General features: G+C 46.4%; 1 protein-coding gene across 1 annotated transcript in view; it reads right to left on the bottom strand.

Annotated features, from left to right (window-relative positions):
* Window positions 1–873: 873 nt before the first annotated feature.
* The window catches only part of LOC110538830 (ATP-binding cassette sub-family A member 3), an 89,469-nt gene continuing 71,860 nt past the window's right edge, over window positions 874–18,482 (bottom strand). The window contains exons 18-31 of the mRNA XM_036939120.1: window positions 16,956–17,154; window positions 16,421–16,727; window positions 15,923–16,196; window positions 13,664–13,868; window positions 13,183–13,402; window positions 12,375–12,533; window positions 11,642–11,814; window positions 11,185–11,319; window positions 10,296–10,490; window positions 9,680–9,867; window positions 6,567–6,737; window positions 6,172–6,368; window positions 3,904–3,977; window positions 874–3,471 (exon numbers count right to left, since the gene is read on the bottom strand). Coding sequence (XP_036795015.1) covers window positions 3,349–3,471; window positions 3,904–3,977; window positions 6,172–6,368; window positions 6,567–6,737; window positions 9,680–9,867; window positions 10,296–10,490; window positions 11,185–11,319; window positions 11,642–11,814; window positions 12,375–12,533; window positions 13,183–13,402; window positions 13,664–13,868; window positions 15,923–16,196; window positions 16,421–16,727; window positions 16,956–17,154 — 2,620 coding nt within the window. The 3' untranslated portion in view covers window positions 874–3,348. The remainder of the gene's footprint in view (window positions 3,472–3,903; window positions 3,978–6,171; window positions 6,369–6,566; window positions 6,738–9,679; window positions 9,868–10,295; window positions 10,491–11,184; window positions 11,320–11,641; window positions 11,815–12,374; window positions 12,534–13,182; window positions 13,403–13,663; window positions 13,869–15,922; window positions 16,197–16,420; window positions 16,728–16,955; window positions 17,155–18,482) is intronic.

The raw sequence follows: 18,482 nt of genomic DNA, 5'->3' as shown, positions 1-18,482 counted from the left end.
GTTATTATGGCCGACTTCCATACCCTTGGAAACACACCGAGACCAATAGATGTGTTGGTGACCTTAGTAATGGGGCCAATGAGTGACTCTTTGTAGTTTTTAAGAAAGGTAGAGTCCATCCCAAACACATATTTGGCTTTAGAGTAATGGTAATATGAATGTCTTTGACCAACCCCTACTTTTCCATTCAGGGGAGTGAAAGAATAACCCAAGCCCAATAAAGGTTTCCCAGACAGATGTAGCATAGTCCTAGACTGGGAAACCAGCCCATGGGTTCCAGGTTGTATGACATATATGCAAATCTGGCAATACAGCAGGGAATAGGGAGGTCAAATAACTGGTCCTGCAAGATTTTTGTCCATCCCCTCTGAAATCACCAGAGAAAACCTGGGTTGTAACTACTGAGGGTTTCTGTTCCTTCCCCTCTGAAATCACCAGAGAAAACCTGGGTTGTAACTACTGAGGGTTTCTGTGCCTTCCCCTTGAAAACACCAGAGAAAACCTGGGTTGTAACTACTGAGGGTTTCTGTTCCTTCCCCTCTGAAATCACCAGAGAAAACCTGGGTTGTAACTACTGAGGGTTTCTGTGCCTTCCCCTCTGAAAACACCAGAGAAAACCTGGGTTGTAACTACTGATGGGGTACACACAGGTCATGCTCTGATTCACAAACAAAGCATACAGGTGTTAACAGTATATGGCCACCGTGTACTACTGGCTGAGTCCAGCTGGTCCAGTTTTATATATTTGTAGAACAGCTGGCTTCTAATTAGAAATACCTCATCATTGATTATGTATAATGGGAGTGTGGTGAATACCTCATCATTGATTATGTATAATGGGAGTGTGGTGTTTCTAAAGTAAAGGAATACTTGTTTTTGTTCCAATTTGCATACAGCAAATTTAATTTAAAAAATAATAGCAGTAATTATACAGTAGACAAGGTTAGTTCCATGATACAGTACATACGAGTACAATGATGAAGAGTCCCTTTTTAAATATGATACATTGTATTTCATCCTAATCATATGCATCATCATCATCACAATGTTTTCAAGTTCTCTTTTACTTGCTGTAAGACATGTCCACATAGATGAACTAGCATCTGTAATATGTAGAAACGTAACAAAAACAGAAGTTGTCAGGACAGAGCCCTGTATAATCAATAAGCAATATTTTTTGTCTTCCAAACATAAGTCTGTAACCACTTGCCTATCAGTTCAACCATCCCAGAAACAGACATTGTTGCGGAGGTTTACTTCAAAAGTGCTTTTAAAAAATAAAAATAAAAAAGTCAACTTGCTAGATTGAGTGAGCTATGAGGGGAGGTGGGGGGGCAGAGTTGATCCTTCATGGTCCTTATGTGAGGCTGTTTTACAGTCAGTTGCATTGATAAGTTAACCATTTTCAGAAACATTCTTTTAAAAAGGACAGTTTACTTTTTTAAACTGAAAACATCAACAAAAAAAGTCAGCTACCCCTTTAAGACGTTTACACTATGCTCCCATGACTACTGTTGATAGTTTAGATACATAACCACATCAACCAGTGTAGCATTGGGAGAACATAGGAGAGTTAACATGTCTAGACACAATTGGACTAAATATTAGACTTGGCCTAAACATTTTCCACAAAGCAAAAAAAAAAAGTATAAATGGAATGCTGGGACAAGACGCAGGAATTCTCTGTCTGGACAGAAATACTTTCATTCTTGTGGAAGCTATTGTCTTTAAACCTCACATTCTCATTCAACCTCTTCATTCAAATACATTAAGAAAGGGTTTTCAAATGAGAAAACAAAACAGCCAATGGACGGGAAGAAAGTGACTGATTTGTTGACTGGACGGTGTGTTACTCTATAGTAAAGTACTCTAAACTCTATATTAAGAGGACGTAACAGTGCATTGGTCCATAGCTGTAATGCATCTACACATTGATAAGCAAAAACATCATTTTGTTTCAGCCTTCAGGAATAACATTGTAGTACTGTAGTAGTATAATTGACAGCAGTAAAGGGACAGCACACAAACAAATAAAGTTAACATGAAATGCTTAGGCTGCAGTTAAATTAGTGTGGGTAAACTAACCAAAAAACACCTCAATTAAAGGGATAGTTCAGTGATTTCACAAGGTCATTGACTTATCCCTTAAAGTCAAATAATATATCTGTACCTCAGCAGGTTGATATAGTGATTATGTAACTATGACACTGCATCAAACTTACTGTAGCCCGTAGAAAGGGAAGTTGTGCTTCAGTCAGTGGACACAATGCTAAGGATAGAAACCACACAGTCCAACAAGACCTTTTTTCTTTCTGAATCTTGCAATTAGGAATTTCGATGATGGTCTGAGGGCATCTCAATACCTAGCACACTGTTGGTGTGCCATGCAATGCAGTGCAGAGAGGTTGTTGTTCATTCAGACATGCAATTGTTAGCTAATGTTCCTGCAAACCAAACTAATGATTTCCTACAGGAAGTGGCTTCAGTACCATGAATCTATTACATCATTTACATCCGACCAAAAATGATGAGCAAGTGTTAGAGCATAGCATTTACCCTGGCATGGCATTAGCATGGCATTTACCCTAATAAAGAAAAAAATGTGTTGATTTGTTTTACAATTCCATCACTTGAAGTGCTTCATTGTATATTTCAATCATATCAGTGACGAACAACACCCCCTGTGCACAATTGTTTAGGATCACAGTAAGAATCATATGAGGAGACAAAAATCATTCATAAAGAAAGCTGCATACAAGTTCACAACCCTGCCTGTCACACATTCACAACCCTGCCTGTCACACATTCACAAGGCTGAGTTGTATTATACAGAGTAGACCATCATATCCAGTGGTATCCAGTTGTATACATGGTCTTAAACGTCAAAGACAAAAAAGGGGTAACATCTAAGATTTCTTACTTGGTCGTATAGCAGACACCCCCCCCCCCCTAAACAGAACTCCCTAACCCTAACCTTGCCTCTGTACTGACCTAAATGTCCAACACACAAACTGATTGAACAGAAGAGAAAGGAGTGGTTGATGGTTAAGACCCAGGCTTGGATCAACAGGTCCAGTCTGGTTGGCGGTCCAAGCCCAGCGGGGTTAGAGGGAGCTGGGGTAACACGGCCACGTTGAAGACCGGGTGTCCAGGGATTCAAACTCTGCTCCATCACTGCACAGTGTCTGTCTGTGTGTATGTAGATCAAGACCTGATCATAGCTCAGTGGCGCGTCACATAGTCGAGCCCATGTATACAGGTCAGCCACACAGAGTGGAGAAATACACACGACGGATGGACAGACAGAAAGAGAGAGAAACAGAGAGATGGAGCTCCCCCTCACTGTATCTATTTCCTGCTGCAGTGCTGGAACTGGGCGAAGCTGAGGAACACCTGCTCCAAGGAGATCTGGCTCACAGCGTAGTCGTCGATGTTGTACTTCTCTTTGGCTGCCTCCAGGGTGCCAAACACCTTGGGGAGGATGGGGGGGGTGAAGAGAGGGGATATAAAGAGGGAAATCAGAGGGTCAGTCAGTGCTTAGCCTGAAATCAAAAGCTGTATCTGACAATGTCAATTGTGTGGAGTAGTCGGATACAAATCAAAGGCAAATACGTCATTACACTCTTTCTCCACTAGACGGTGCAATTACAGTCTAAAAGCCAGGCTGGCTGACAGGTTAGGTCTCCACTAGATGGTGGTATTACAGTCTAAAAGACAGGCTGGCTGACAGGTTAGGTCTCCATTAGACAGTGCTATTACAGTCTAAAAGACAGGCTGGCTGACAGGTTAGGTCTCCATTAGACGGTGCTATTACAGTCTAAAAGACAGGTTGGCTGACAGGTTAAGGCCAAGGAGAAGGGTTAGGGAGTGAATAGGGACCGGCTGAGAAAGAGAGATTGTTACCTGTGCCCAGGTAAGTGTCTTGTCAGTTAAGTGATAGTGCACCATGCCCTGGTGTTCATCTGTTAGTAGACTTCCTGTGGAGAGAAGGAAGTGATGTCATGTTAGACCAACCCCCTAAACCAGGTATTCCCAAACTGGGGTAGGTGTAGCCTCGTTTCACTGCCAAAAATAAAATTAAACCATCTAGTGCTTATCGAAACAAAAACACAATGTCAAATACAGGCAGCCTAGTCAAATAATTAACATCCAATCACATTAACCGTTACTCTCTCGCGGAAAACCTTCCCTCTTACGCAGACATTTAGAAACGAAACATGACGAAATGTGAAAAATAAGCCACGTTTTTTTTTTTTAGCTAGAATAGATGACTTTTGCATAGTAATATATGTATAAAAGCAACCGATACCATTAATAAGAAGGGGCTAGAAACGTCTTATATGGTGAGCTACCGAGTGGCTAGGACAGGCAAGCCCCAGACTATTGTAGAGGACTTAATTCTTCCTGCTGCCGCGGATATGGCTGGGACAATGCTGGGGGAAAAGGCCAAAAAAAACAGACTTCTTCATCAAACAACACTGTTTCACGACGCATCAGGAAGACATCCTCTTCTGGAGACCAGGACAACAGGAGAAGATGTGTTTAAAGTACTGGACAGCTTTGTGACATCTAATGGACTTTGGTGGTTAAGATGTGTTGGTATCTGTACTGATGGAGCAAAAGCCATGACAGGGAGACACAGTGGAGTGGTAATGTGTGTGCAAGCAGTTGCTCCCGACTTCACTTGGGTACATTGCAGCATCCACCGAGAGGCTCTTGCTGCCAAGGGAATGCCTGACAGCTTGAAAGACGTTTTGGACACTACAGTGAAAATGGTTAACTTCGTTAAAGCAAGACCCCTGAACTCTCGTGTATTTTCTGCATTATGCAAAGATATGGGCAGCGACCACGTAACACTTTTACAACATACAGAAGTGCGCTGGTTATCAAGGGGCAAAGTATTGACACTTTTTTAATAGAGAGACGAGCTTAAAGTTTTCTTTACTGACCATAATTTTCACTTGTCTGACCGCTTGCATGATGATGAGTTTCTCACATGACTGGCCTATCTGGGTGATGTTTATTCCCCTCACCCTGAATGATCTGAATCTAGGATTACAGGGACTCTCCGCAACTATCAATGTGCGGGAGAAAATTGAGGCTATGATTAATAAGTTGGAGCTCTTCTCTGTCTGCATTAACAAGGACAACACACAGGTCTTTCCATCATTGTATGATTTTTTGTGTGCAAATGAACTCAAGCTTACGGACAATGTCAAATGTGATATAGCGAAGCACCTGAGTGAGCTGTGTGCGCAATTACGCAGATACTTTCCAGAAACGGATGACACAACCTGGATTTGTTATCCCTTTTAAAGCCCTTCCTCCAGTCCACTTACAGATGTCTGAACAAGAGAGCCTCATCGAAATTCAAACAAGCGGTTCTGTGAAAATGTCATTTAAACAGAAGCCACTGCCAGATTTCTGGATAGGGCTGCGCTCAGAGTGTCCTGCCTTGGCAAATCGTGCTGTTAAAACACTGATGCCCTTTGCAACCACGTATCCATGTGAGAGTGGATTCTCGGCCCTCACTAGAATGAAAACTAAATACAGGCACAAACTGTGTGTGGAAAATGATTTAAGACTGAGACTCTCCAATACAACCCAACATTGCAGAGTTATGTGCTTCCTTTCAAGCACACCCTTCTCATTAACCTGTGGTGAGTTATTCACCATTTTTGATGAACAAATAAGGTTTTATATGTAAGATGGATAAATAAAGAGCAAAATTATTGATTATTACTATTTGTGCCCTGGTCCTACAACAGCTCTTTGTCACTTCCCACGAGCCGGGTTGTGACAAAAACTCACACTCATTCTTATGTTTAGTAAATGTATTGTATGGTGTGTGTGTGGCAGGCTTATTACAATGATGGCAAAAAAACAACATTTGAGAGTGTGCTAGAGCTGGAGGTTGACTGTTGAAGCAGTATGGGAATATAAAAAGTTTTGGAACCACTGCCCTAAACCATTGACAGTCATAGGTCTTGGATTATCTTTGAACCAGCCTCAGGGGGTGGGGTGCGTGCACGTGTGTCTATACGTGCGCGTGAGTGTTTGTGCATGTCTACGTGTGTGTGTACACTACATGCGCCTGTATAAGTTTGTTTGTGTGTGTGCACCCGTGTATGTTCATGAGTCTGACTCAGAGTGTGTGTGTGTCTCTCTGACCTGGGAAGGTGCTCTCGATGAAGTCCTTGAAGAGTTGCAGGTCGCTATCCTCCACCTCCTTGTCCACTCGTACTTTAGCCAGTAGTGTGTAGCCGCTGCCAAACTTACTCTTCAGGTGCTGGGGACTGCCCAGACACTTAAACTGACCGTTCACCATCACAGCCAGCCGGGTACACAGGGCCTCGCATTCCTCCATACTACAGCAGAGAGAGAGAAGGGGAAGAAGAGAGGAACAAAAGAGGAGAGGGAGAAAGATAAACCAAGCACGACAACATCTATTTTATTCTCTGAGTCACTCTGTTCCTTCCTGTGACACAGTAATGACTGTACTGGAAGGTGGAAGATGATGATGATGGCGATAAAGAGGATGGTGTGTGTGTGTGTGCTATGCTCACCTGTGAGAGGTGATGATGATGGCCTTTCCAGACTCTCGGGTGCGCGTCACAGCATCCCACAGCAGTCGCCTAGCAACCGGGTCCATGCCAGTGGACGGCTCGTCCAGGAAGATGACCGGGGGTCCACCAATCAGAGCCACAGCCGCACTCAGCTTCCTCTTATTGCCCCCACTGGAGGGAGAGAGAGTGAAAGGGGGGGGGGTTACGAAGGGATTTGAGGGAGAAGGGATTGGGGGGCAAGAGGGAGAAAGGAAGGAGGAAAGGCAGTGTGTTTGTACTCAGTAATATCTTGACATTCATGAGCTATGTCTCTAGAGAGAGAAGGAGTAGTGTACACTATAGGACAAGATATGTCTCTAGAGAGAGAAGGAGTAGTATGCACTATAGGACAAGATACAGTGGGGCAAAAAAGTATTTAGTCAGCCACCAATTGTGCAAGTTCTCCCACTTAAAAAGATGAGGCCTGTAATTTTCATCATAGGTACACTTCAACTATGACAGACAAAATGAGAAGAAAAAAAAATCCAGAAAATCACATTGTAGGATTTTTAATGAATTTATTTGCAAATTATGGTGGAAAATAAGTATTTGGTCAATAACAAAAGTTTCTCAATACTTTGTTATATACCCTTTGTTGGCGTTTTCTGTAAGTCTTCACAAGGTTTTCACACACTGTTGCTGGTATTTTGGCCCATTCCTCCATGCAGATCTCCTCTAGAGCAGTGATGTTTTGGGGCTGTTGCTGGGCAACACGGACTTTCAACTCCCTCCAAAGATTTTCTATGGGGTTGAGATCTGGAGACTGGCTAGGCCACTCCAGGACCTTGAAATGCTTCTTACGAAGCCTCTCCTTCATTGCCCGGGTGGTGTGTTTGGGATCATTGTCATGCTGAAAGACCCAGCCACGTTTCATCTTCAATGCCGTTGCTGATGGAAGGAGGTTTTCACTCAAAATCTCACGATACATGGCCCCATTCATTCTTTCCTTTACACGGATCAGTCGTCCTGGACCCTTTGCAGAAAAACAGCCCCAAAGCATGATGTTTCCACCCCCATGCTTCACAGTAAGTATGGTTGGATGCAACTCGGCATTCTTTGTCCTCCAAACACGACGAGTTGAGTTTTTACCAAAAAGTTATATTTTGGTTTCATCTGACCATATGACGATCATCCAAATGCTCTCTAGCAAACTTCAGACGGGCCTGGACATGTACTGGCTTAAGCAGGGGGACACGTCCCTGGCGGCGTAATGTGTTACTGATGGTAGGCTTTGTTACTTTGGTCCCAGCTCTCTGCAGGTCATTCAGTAGGTCCCGCCGTGTGGTTCTGGGATTTTTGCTCACCGTTCTTGTGATCATTTTGATCCCACGGGGTGAGATCTTGCGTGGAGCCCCAGAGCGAGGGAGTTGATTTCTTCAAACCAAGCTGCTTACCTATTGCAGATTCAGTCTTCCCAGCCTGGTGCAGGTCTACAATTTTGTTTCTGGTGTCCTTTGACAGCTCTTTGGTCTTGGCCATAGTGGAGTTTGGAGTGTGACTGTGAGGTTGTGGACAGGTGTCTTTTATACTGATAACAAGTTCAAACAAGTACCATTAATACAGGTAACGAGTAGAGGACAGAGGAGCCTTTTAAAGAAGAAGTTACAGGTCTGTGAGAGCCAGAAATCTTGCTTGTTTGTAGGTGACCAAATACTTATTTTCCACCATAATTTGCAAATAAATTCATAAAAAAATCCTACAATGTAATTCTCTGGATTTGTTTTCTAATTTTGTCTGTCATAGTTGAAGTGTACCAATGATGAAAATTACAGGCCTCTCTCATCTTTTTAAGTGGCAGAACTTGCACAATTTGCAGCTGACTAAATACTTTTTTGCCCCACTGTATGTCTCTAGAGAGAGAAGGAGTAGTGTACACTATAGGACAAGATATGTCTCTAGAGAGAGAAGGAGTAGTGTACACTATAGGACAAGATATGTCTCTAGAGAGAGAAGGAGTAGTGTACACTATAGGACAAGATATGTCTCTAGAGAGAGAAGGAGTAGTGTACACTATAGGACAAGATATGTCTCTAGAGAGAGAAGGAGTAGTGTACACTATAGGACAAGATATGTCTCTAGAGAGAGAAGGAGTAGTGTACACTATAGGACAAGATATGTCTCTAGAGAGAGAAGGAGTAGTGTACACTATAGGACAAGATATGTCTCTAGAGAGAGGAGTAGTGTACACTATAGGACAAGATATGTCTCTAGAGAGAGAAGGAGTAGTGTACACTATAGGACAAGATATGTCTCTAGAGAGAGGAGGAGTAGTGTACACTATAGGACAAGATATGTCTCTAGAGAGAGAAGGAGTAGTGTACACTATAGGACAAGATATGTCTCTAGAGAGAGAAGGAGTAGTGTACACTATAGGACAAGATATGTCTCTAGAGAGAGGAGTAGTGTACACTATAGGACAAGATATGTCTCTAGAGAGAGAAGGAGTAGTGTACACTATAGGACAAAATATGTCTCTAGACAGAAGGAGCACAACAAAAATAGCAAGAAAAGAGCTCTGTGACCTGCAAGTGCCCTACAAACACACCAGATTAACACCTGTCCCCCACCCCAACACACACACACACTGTCCCCCACTCCCAAACCAACACACACTGTTCCCCCACCCCAACACACACTGTTCCCCCACCCCAACACACACACACACACTGTCCCCCACTCCCAAACTAACACACCCACACACTGTCCCCCACCCCCAAACCAACACACCCACACACTGTCCCCCACCCCCAAACCAACACACCCACACACTGTCCCCCACCCCCAAACTAACACCCCCACACACACTGTCACTCCCAAATCAACACACTACACACACTGTCCCCCACTCCCACACCAAAACACCCACACACTGTCCCCCACCCCCAAACCAACACACACACACTGTTCCCCACCCCCAAACCAACACACCCACCCACTGTCCCCCACCCCAACACACCCACCCACTGTACCCCACCCCAACACACACACACACTGTCCCCCACCCCAACACACCTACACTGTCCCCCACCCCCAAACCAACACAAACACACAGCCCCTCCCCCCTCACTGCTTACCTGTAGCTGCGGCACAGTTTGTCAGCATGGGGCTCCAGTAGTAAGGATCGTAGCACGTTCTCCACGCAGCCTGACACGTATTTCTCTGGTATCCCCCGGAGCCTAGCATACATGCTCAGCGTTTCTCTTCCTGTCATGTGATCCAGGACAGCGTCGAACTGCGGGCAATAGCCAATCCGCTGCTGTACCTACGACACACGGGAGAGAGGGTGGTGTCATGCAAGGTGATTTTGTTTCATAGTATATTAGAACTGGTTGGTGTTCAGGAGGCACAAAGCATAAGAAAACAGTCCCTAATTAAGAAGGTCCTATCTGTACGCATTAAATAAGAAATGCTAGTTTTTGTTTTCTGCTTTGCTACGGTGTGCCCTAATTAACTTTTAAGTAAGGGCAGCAGGTAGCTTAGAGGTTTGAGTATACCCGAGCCGACAAGGTGAAAAATCTGCCGATGTGCCCTTGAGCAAGGTAGTTAACCTTAATTTGCTCCAGGGATGCCGTACTACTATGGATAACCCTGTCAAACAACACATTTCACTGCACCTATCCTGTGTATGTGACATTAAAAAAAAGTTATATTTAAAAAAAAAAATAACATGTTTTCCTCTCTCTCTCCAACCTTCTTGACATCCCTCAGAATGCTGTAGCCGTCAATGTAGGCATCGCCAGAGGTGACAGTCTCGTCCCCGGTGAGCATCTTGAAGGTGGTGGTCTTCCCTGCTCCATTGAAACCCAGCAGGCCAAAACACTCTCCTTTCCCCACTGCTAGAGAGAGTCTGTCTACCGCCAGTACTGTTTCTCCACTGCTGTATACCTGGAGGGGGGGAGGGAGATCACTGCTGTAGAACTGGAGGGAGGGAGGGAGATCACTGCTGTAGAACTGGAGGGAGGGAGGGAGGGAGGGAGGGAGGGAGGGAGGGAGGGAGGGAGGGAGGGAGGGAGGGAGGGAGGGAGGGAGATCACTGCTGTAGAACTGGAGGGAGGGAGATCACTGCTGTAGAACTGGAGGGAGGGAGGGAGGGAGATCACTGCTGTAGAACTGGAGGGAGGGAGATCACTGCTGTAGAACTGGAGGGAGGGAGATCACTGCTGTAGAACTGGAGGGAGGGAGGGAGGGAGGGAGGGAGGGAGATCACTGCTGTAGAACTGGAGGGAGATCACTGCTGTAGAACTGGAGGGAGGGAGATCATTGCTGTAGAACTGGAGGGAGGGAGGGAGGGAGGGAGATCACTGCTGTAGAACTGGAGGGAGGGAGGGAGGGAGATCACTGCTGTAGAACTGGAGGGAGGGAGGGAGGGAGGGAGGGAGGGAGGGAGGGAGGGAGGGAGGGAGATCACTGCTGTAGAACTGGAGGGAGGGAGGGAGATCACTGCTGTAGAACTGGAGGGAGGGATGGAGGGAGATCACTGCTGTAGAACTGGAGGGAGGGAGGGAGGGAGGGAGGGAGGCCCTCACCACTATTGGATGCCTCTGGGAGGGAGACCAGACTAACAGACAGATTGCTGTACCTTGCTGAGGTCCTGCAGAATGAGTGGGCTCCCCACCATAGATTCTACTATGGGCTGACACTCCAGAACCCTCTTCCTCTCCTCCGCTACGTCCCTGTCCTCCGGCAGTAGGGCCGCATCCCCCATCAGAGGCAACTAGGAGACATACTGACTGTCATTATCGATGAGGTCTTTTTATACTATTGGCGTAATACAGCTGTAAGAAATTACAGCAGGGCACAGTAATGTTGAATTTTGACATGTACCCAACCACACCAAAATTTTACCAGTTTTTCAGAAATCTGAAATTCTTAAAAGAGGAGTATAATTTGCTCTTGACTACAGCCCTATATAAACAAATGGGGCATTAGTTTAATCTCGCTCAGGGCATCAGGTAGGCACATTTTCTGAAAACACCGCCCACCCGGGGCATGAGGTAGCACCCTATAGTCAACTCTCTGGCCCCTCCCCTTCTAACCTGTTTACGTCTGCTGGCGAGGTGGGTGAGGAAGCGGCGGAGGGTTTTGACACACTGCATCTCGATGATGAAGAGGAGGGTGATGAAGACTACACCCTGCAGGGACAGGGCCACCAGGAAACGCCCCACCCCCGGCTCCGACATGGAGAAGTAGTTCTCCTGGTACGTGATGTCTGGAAGAGGGAGGAGCAACAAGACCAGTCAGTGCTACGAAAGGTTAACTAGAAAATAGCATGACAGGCTCTTCATTATCCTCTTTACCATCGTCATAGTCAGAATCATTCTCATCAACATTATTGTGATCATCATCACAATATTCCTACCATTACATATCATGTAACACAGTGGCATTGAAACTTTTTCAGCAGAGACCCCTTTATTTTCCCCCAGCATTTCAGGATACCCATTTTATTATTTCTTTTTTATTCTGGTGACCCAACCCTAAATCTAACATCAACCTTAAAATCTGTTAAAAAAATATATTGACAAACAACCTTTCACTCATTATATTTGTATCTCTATCAAAATTAAGAGAACCAGCATATATTTATTAACGCAATAACATTTTCTTTCTCAATAACATTTGTATATTGTCCCATAAAATAATCTTCTACATTTTTGGTCCCCACCCCCCTCCCAAAGAAGCAATAGGTATTCCTACTGAACTATGGACACTGTGATACAGCTACGGCTGCTGTCTCCCTGCTGTAGGAGAACACCGTACACTACTCACTGAAGGCACGGCAGAAGGCCGTGGTCACGGGGTTGGGGGTGCAGAAGGTGATGAACTGGTAGTTCTGGTAGAACTGGCTGAAGGACATGCCCAGGCAGTAGTTAGGGAAGAGCAGGAACACCTTGTCCAGGTTACGAGACAGGTCCTGTAGATATAGCTCTGGGAGGGTGAGAGAGGAGGGGAAACAGGAGGAGGAGGAGAGAAGGGGAAACAGGAGGAGGAGGAGAGAAGGGGAAACAGGAGGAGGAGAGGATGGGAAGGAGAGGAGAGGATGGGAAGGAGAGGAGAGAAGGGGAAACAGGAGAAGGAGAGGAGGGAAAGGAGGAGAGGAGAGAAGGGGAAACAGGAGAAGGAGAGGAGGGAAAGGAGGAGAGGAGAGAAGGGGAAACAGGAGGAGGAGGGGATGGGAAGGAGGGGAGAGAAGGGGAAACAGGAGGAGGAGAGGAGGGAAAGGAGGAGAGGAAATGAGATGAGAGAATCAAGGTAAGGGAAATTCATCAAATGTATTTCCACAGCATATTTTGCCAGCCTAGGGGGTCGTTCTTTTTACTAGCAGAGAAACAGGCTCTAAATCGCCAAATCTTAATGATTCCCCATGTAGTTAGAAGTGTAGTCTCTGAGCTGCCAACAGGTCCAGTGTTCCAGTACACCTAAGGGCTTTTCACACCTCAGAACCAAACTGGGCCAAGCTGTACTGGCTACGCATCCCCACAGTTGCTGGACCATCCTGAAAATATCAGAGCCGGCACAGTTTGGTTTGGGTCGGCACGATGGTGTGAAATGATAGTATCCTGGCACTGGCTCTCACCTGGGATGGTCATGATGGTGACGGTGAGGAAGGTGGCGGTGCCGCTGATGATGTTGAAGATGGTGAGGCGGGTGTAGGCAGTGGCAGCGGTGGAGAACAGGAAGCTGAGCAGGTACATGAGGGGGATGACGGCCCAGCCATATAGCAGCAGGAGTAATAACACATCAACCAGGTGGTTGTCTGCTACGAAGGCCTTGACCCCAAACGCCCGGAACACCACCTGTTGGGAGGGAGTGAAACACTGTTTGGATAGCAGCTAGTTTTCAGTTTTACCCTCCCCACCCACACCATTAACAGACAGTCCTAGCAAAATTCTTGCATCAGAAATTGCTCTTGCTAAGAAACTTATTTTGTTTATTTTTGACCATTTTCATTGAAAACAATCACAGTAAGGTACTTAATTGTTACCCAGAAATGACTTGATATTAAAATAAAAAACAGCTGCATTGGGCCTTTAAGTAAATCCAGATGGTATACTGACCAGCATGAGCATGCAGGGCAGGAAGAAGTTGACCAGGTCCCAGAGCAGTGCAGAGAACCAGAAGTTGGAGAGGTAGACGCCGCTGACCTGCTGTACGTGCTTGGACTTGAGTGAACGCTCTGTGACCAGGAGCAGGGCAAAGGTACTGGACAGGGATGCCATGCCATACATCAGGTTGATGGCGATGGCAAAGCCTGTCTGACCTCTGTGTCGAGGAGGGAAGTAGTGAGAGAGAGGGGGGGGGTTACTATTTATTATTTAAACAGTCCCTAAACTTTCCATGCAAAAAAAGCAATTTTAATTGAATTGAGAGAGAGAGAGACGGAAGAGAGAGAGAGAGCGAGACGGAAGAGAGAGACGAGAGAGAGAGCAAGCGAGACGGAAGAGAGAGAGAGAGCGAGACGGAAGAGAGAGAGCGAGCGAGAGAAAGAGACGGAAAAGAGAGACGAGAGAGAGAGACGGAAGAGAGAGAGAGAGAGCGAGACGGAAGAGAGAGAGAGCGAGACGGAAGAGAGAGAGAGCGAGACGGAAGAGAGAGACGAGAGAGAGAGCAAGCGAGACGGAAGAGAGAGAGAGAGCGAGACGGAAGAGAGAGAGAGCGAGACGGAAGAGAGAGAGAGAGCGAGACGGAAGAGAGAGACGGAAGAGAGAGACGGAAGAGAGAGACGAGAGAGAGAGCGAGCGAGACGGAATAGAGAGAGAGAGAGCGAGACGGAAGAGAGAGAGAGAGAGCGAGACGGAAGAGAGAGCAAGCGAGACGGAAGAGAGAGAGAGACGGAAGAGAGAGAGAGAGCGAGACGGAAGAGAGAGAGAGCGAGACGGAAGAGAGAGAGAGAGCGAGACGGAAGAGAGAGACGAGAGAGAGAGCAAGCGAGACGGAAGAGAGAGAGAGAGCGAGACGGAAGAGAGAGAGAGAGCGAGACGGAAGAGAGAGAGAGAGCGAGACGGAAGAGAGAGACAGAAGAGAGAGACGGAAGAGAGAGACGGAAGAGAGACGAGAGAGAGAGCGAGCGAGACGGAATAGAGAGAGAGAGAGCGAGACGGAAGAGAGAGAGAGAGAGCGAGACGGAAGAGAGAGACGAGAGAGCAAGCGAGACGGAAGAGAGAGAGAGCGAGACGGAAGAGAGAGAGAGCGAGACGGAAGAGAGAGAGCGAGACGGAAGAGAGAGACGAGAGAGCAAGCGAGACGGAAGAGAGAGAGCGAGACGGAAGAGAGAGAGAGCGAGACGGAAGAGAGAGAGAGCGAGACGGAAGAGAGAGAGAGCGAGACGGAAGAGAGAGAGAGCGAGACGGAAGAGAGAGAGAGAGCGAGACGGAAGAGAGAGAGAGAGCGAGACGGAAGAGAGAGACGAGAGAGAGAGACGAGAGAGAGAGAGCGAGCGAGACGGAATAGAGAGACGGAAGAGAGGAGGGTATGAGCATGAGGAAAATAAAGAAGGGCGTGGAGCTGGGAGGAGTCACAGAAACAAAGAAAGAAAAGTAAGGGAGGCAGATTATGTATTGAGTGGTGAGGTCGGCAGGCAGAGGGGAAAAGGAGGGAGAGAAAGAGATGGAGTATTATGAAACAATAAATATCCTGATAGCCAGGAGAACATCTTCACCAGACCTCTATCCTCTCATCCTTCTTTCACTCTATCCTTCCTCCCATCAATATACCTTCCCTGACCGAACCACTCCCTCTCCATCCTCTCACCTCTAAAAAACACCAATGGTGTTGGTCAATATCTCCCCCTCAGACTAACTTGTTATCAGCCTCTGTTGTTTCCCCATCGATCCAGCCAGCCATCCAGCAGGGCCGGGAGGTCATTGACTGGATGTGCATCCATCCCAAATGGCACCCTATTCCCTACATAGTGTACTACTTTTGACCAGAGCCCTATGGGCCCTGGTGAAAAGTAGTGCACTCTGTAAGGAATAGGTTGCCATTTGGGAAGTACCCTGGTTTAATTGGGGTTTAGTGGCTGTAACAGATGTGTTGACCGCAGGTGTTTAAAGGATAGGCCAGAATAAGGACCCAAAACAAGGTGGTTGATGGAAAAGTAAACTTCTATCTAACAACAATAAGGAAGTTATGAACTGAGTCAGAGTGGCTCAACTAAACATTCACTCCTCTTCTCAAATGTGTTCAAGATAACACCTGTGTTCCGTCCATACCCTCTTCTCCTTCTCTCCTCTTTTTTCATCCATTTTCATAACACCCTCTCCACTTCCACACCACCATCCCTCACTCCCTCCCTCCCTGCCATACTCCCCACTCACTCTGTCAGCTGACTCTGGGCGCTCTCGGAGACGTTGCGGGGCATGGGCATGTTTCCCGTCATAATCGATGCGTTGGGCCCGGCCAGCATTTTGAACAGGGTGTTGTCCACCATCATCAGGGCTGTAGCGGCCGTGTGGTAGCCCTGGTTATTGAAGTAGGCCGTGACCTCGGTAAACTTCCCCGTGCCGCCTCTGAATGATGCACCCACCACGCAGCGCTCGTTGAATGCCCCACCCTCCTCCTCGGTCTTGGTGAGCACGTACTCCGTGAAGTCTGAGGAGAAGAAGCAGGGGATAGGGTGGATCAGTAAAGACAAGCTTTTTCCATGTCTGCATCTCTATGGTCTAAAGCAGCTTCCACCATGCGTGTTTGAGATTCACTACATTGCAGACAACTGCACAGAATCACTGATCTACAAATCACCTTTTATCTCAAATAACTAGTTATTATGTGGTACTGTGATCCTATGATCTCTTCCAACATGCTGACACGCTTACCCCTAATATTGACGTCCTGGGCTTGCTGGGCGGCCAATTGTGAAGAATACACCTGTGCCAGGGCGATTGCCAGCGGTCCCTTGCCGGGCTCCAGGGCCACGGGCACGGTGGTGGGGCCATAGCGGCCCAGTGCCAGCCTCAGCTGCGGTGAGTCGTGGCGCCCGGGGAAGGTCTTTGCCACCACCAGGGCCAGCACGGTGAACACCAGGGGCACCAGGAACTGGGCCACAATCACCTTCCAGTTCCTCCAGCTATAGAGCGCCCGCTTCAGAAACATGGCATAGAACTGCTGCATGTACAGTCTGGTCTGGAGAGGAGGGTGGGAAGACAGACAGGAGAGAGAGAAGAGCAAGAGATTATTTCCATATCACCTCTGATTTAATACAGTATGTTCCTATATTTTGTAAGCTCCTAAACCTTCCTACTAATAAACCATATTAATGACAGAAAGAGAAGATGTGTACAGGCAACCTTCTATATTGACATTTAGCTCACTTCCTGTCTGAACCCACACACAAAAACTCTCCTCTCTCACCCCGGTGTTGAGCTTGATGTTGGAGCAGTCCTCGGAGATGAGCGTGCCGCTGTCAGTGAAGTCGGTGACGTCCGTCATGCCGCTGTAGCTGCTGGTGTCGTCCATGGTCCAGTCATGGGAGCGTCTCTCGTGTTGGTACTGCAGCGGGGGCAGCTGGATGGCCTGGATGTCCAGGCTAGAATCCACCAGCTTCCCGACTCTGGAAATACACAAGAATGTACAGCTTAGTACAGTAGCAGTGTATCTAACCCAAACCCTGGATGTCCAGGCTAGAGACCAACAACTTCACCACTCTGACGACTCACATAAGGAAATAAACATTTTAAAAAGTACACTTCTCTAGTCTGACAGTACACAGGGACAAATACAACTTAGTGGACTTCTCTAGTCTGACAGTACAACAGGGACCAATACAACTTAGTGGACTTCTCTAGTCTGACAGTACACAGGGACCAATACAACTTAGTGGACTTCTCTAGTCTGACAGTACACAGGGACAAATACAACTTAGTGGACTTCTCTAGTCTGACAGTACACAGGGACCAATACAACTTAGTGGACTTCTCTAGTCTGACAGTACACAGGGACCAATACAACTTAGTGGACTTCTCTAGTCTGACAGTACACAGGGACCAATACAACTTAGTGGACTTCTCTAGTCTGACAGTACACAGGGACCAATACAACTTAGTGGACTTCTCTAGTCTGACAGTACACAGGGACAAATACAACTTAGTGGACTTCTCTAGTCTGACAGTACACAGGGACCAATACAACTTAGTGGACTTCTCTAGTCTGACAGTACACAGGGACCAATACAACTTAGTGGACTTCTCTAGTCTGACAGTACACAGGGACCAATACAACTTAGTGGACTTCTCTAGTCTGACAGTACACAGGGACCAATACAACTTAGTGGACTTCTCTAGTCTGACAGTACACAGGGACCAATACAACTTAGTGGACTTCTCTAGTCTGACAGTACACAGAGACCAATACAACTTAGTGGACTTCTCTAGTCTGACAGTACACAGGGACAAATACAACTTAGTGGACTTCTCTAGTCTGACAGTACACAGGGACCAATACAACTTAGTGGACTTCTCTAGTCTGACAGTACACAGGGACCAATACAACTTAGTGGACTTCTCTAGTCTGACAGTACACAGGGACCAATACAACTTAGTGGACTTCTCTAGTCTGACAGTACACAGGGACCAATACAACTTAGTGGACTTCTCTAGTCTGACAGTACACAGAGACCAATACAACTTAGTGGACTTCTCTAGTCTGACAGTACACAGGGACCAATACTACTTAGTGGACTTCTCTAGTCTGATAGTAGACAGGGATGAACTTATAACAATTTAACTGAGCTTCCCTACTGAACGGAGCTTTATCAGGACAACATAAGGAAATATACAATTTACAGTAGTTAGATACCTAGTATTAGATTATGACAATTCAATTCATCTGTAAATTCAATTAACTATGCTGAGTTTTTCCAGACCATGTGTCCTGACCAGG

The sequence above is a fragment of the Oncorhynchus mykiss genome, chromosome 12, assembly GCF_013265735.2.
Source record: "Oncorhynchus mykiss isolate Arlee chromosome 12, USDA_OmykA_1.1, whole genome shotgun sequence".
Taxonomy (NCBI): Eukaryota; Metazoa; Chordata; class Actinopteri; order Salmoniformes; family Salmonidae; genus Oncorhynchus; species Oncorhynchus mykiss.
The sequence above is the reverse complement of the archived record's forward strand: the minus strand, read 5'-3'. Positions and strand labels throughout refer to the sequence as shown.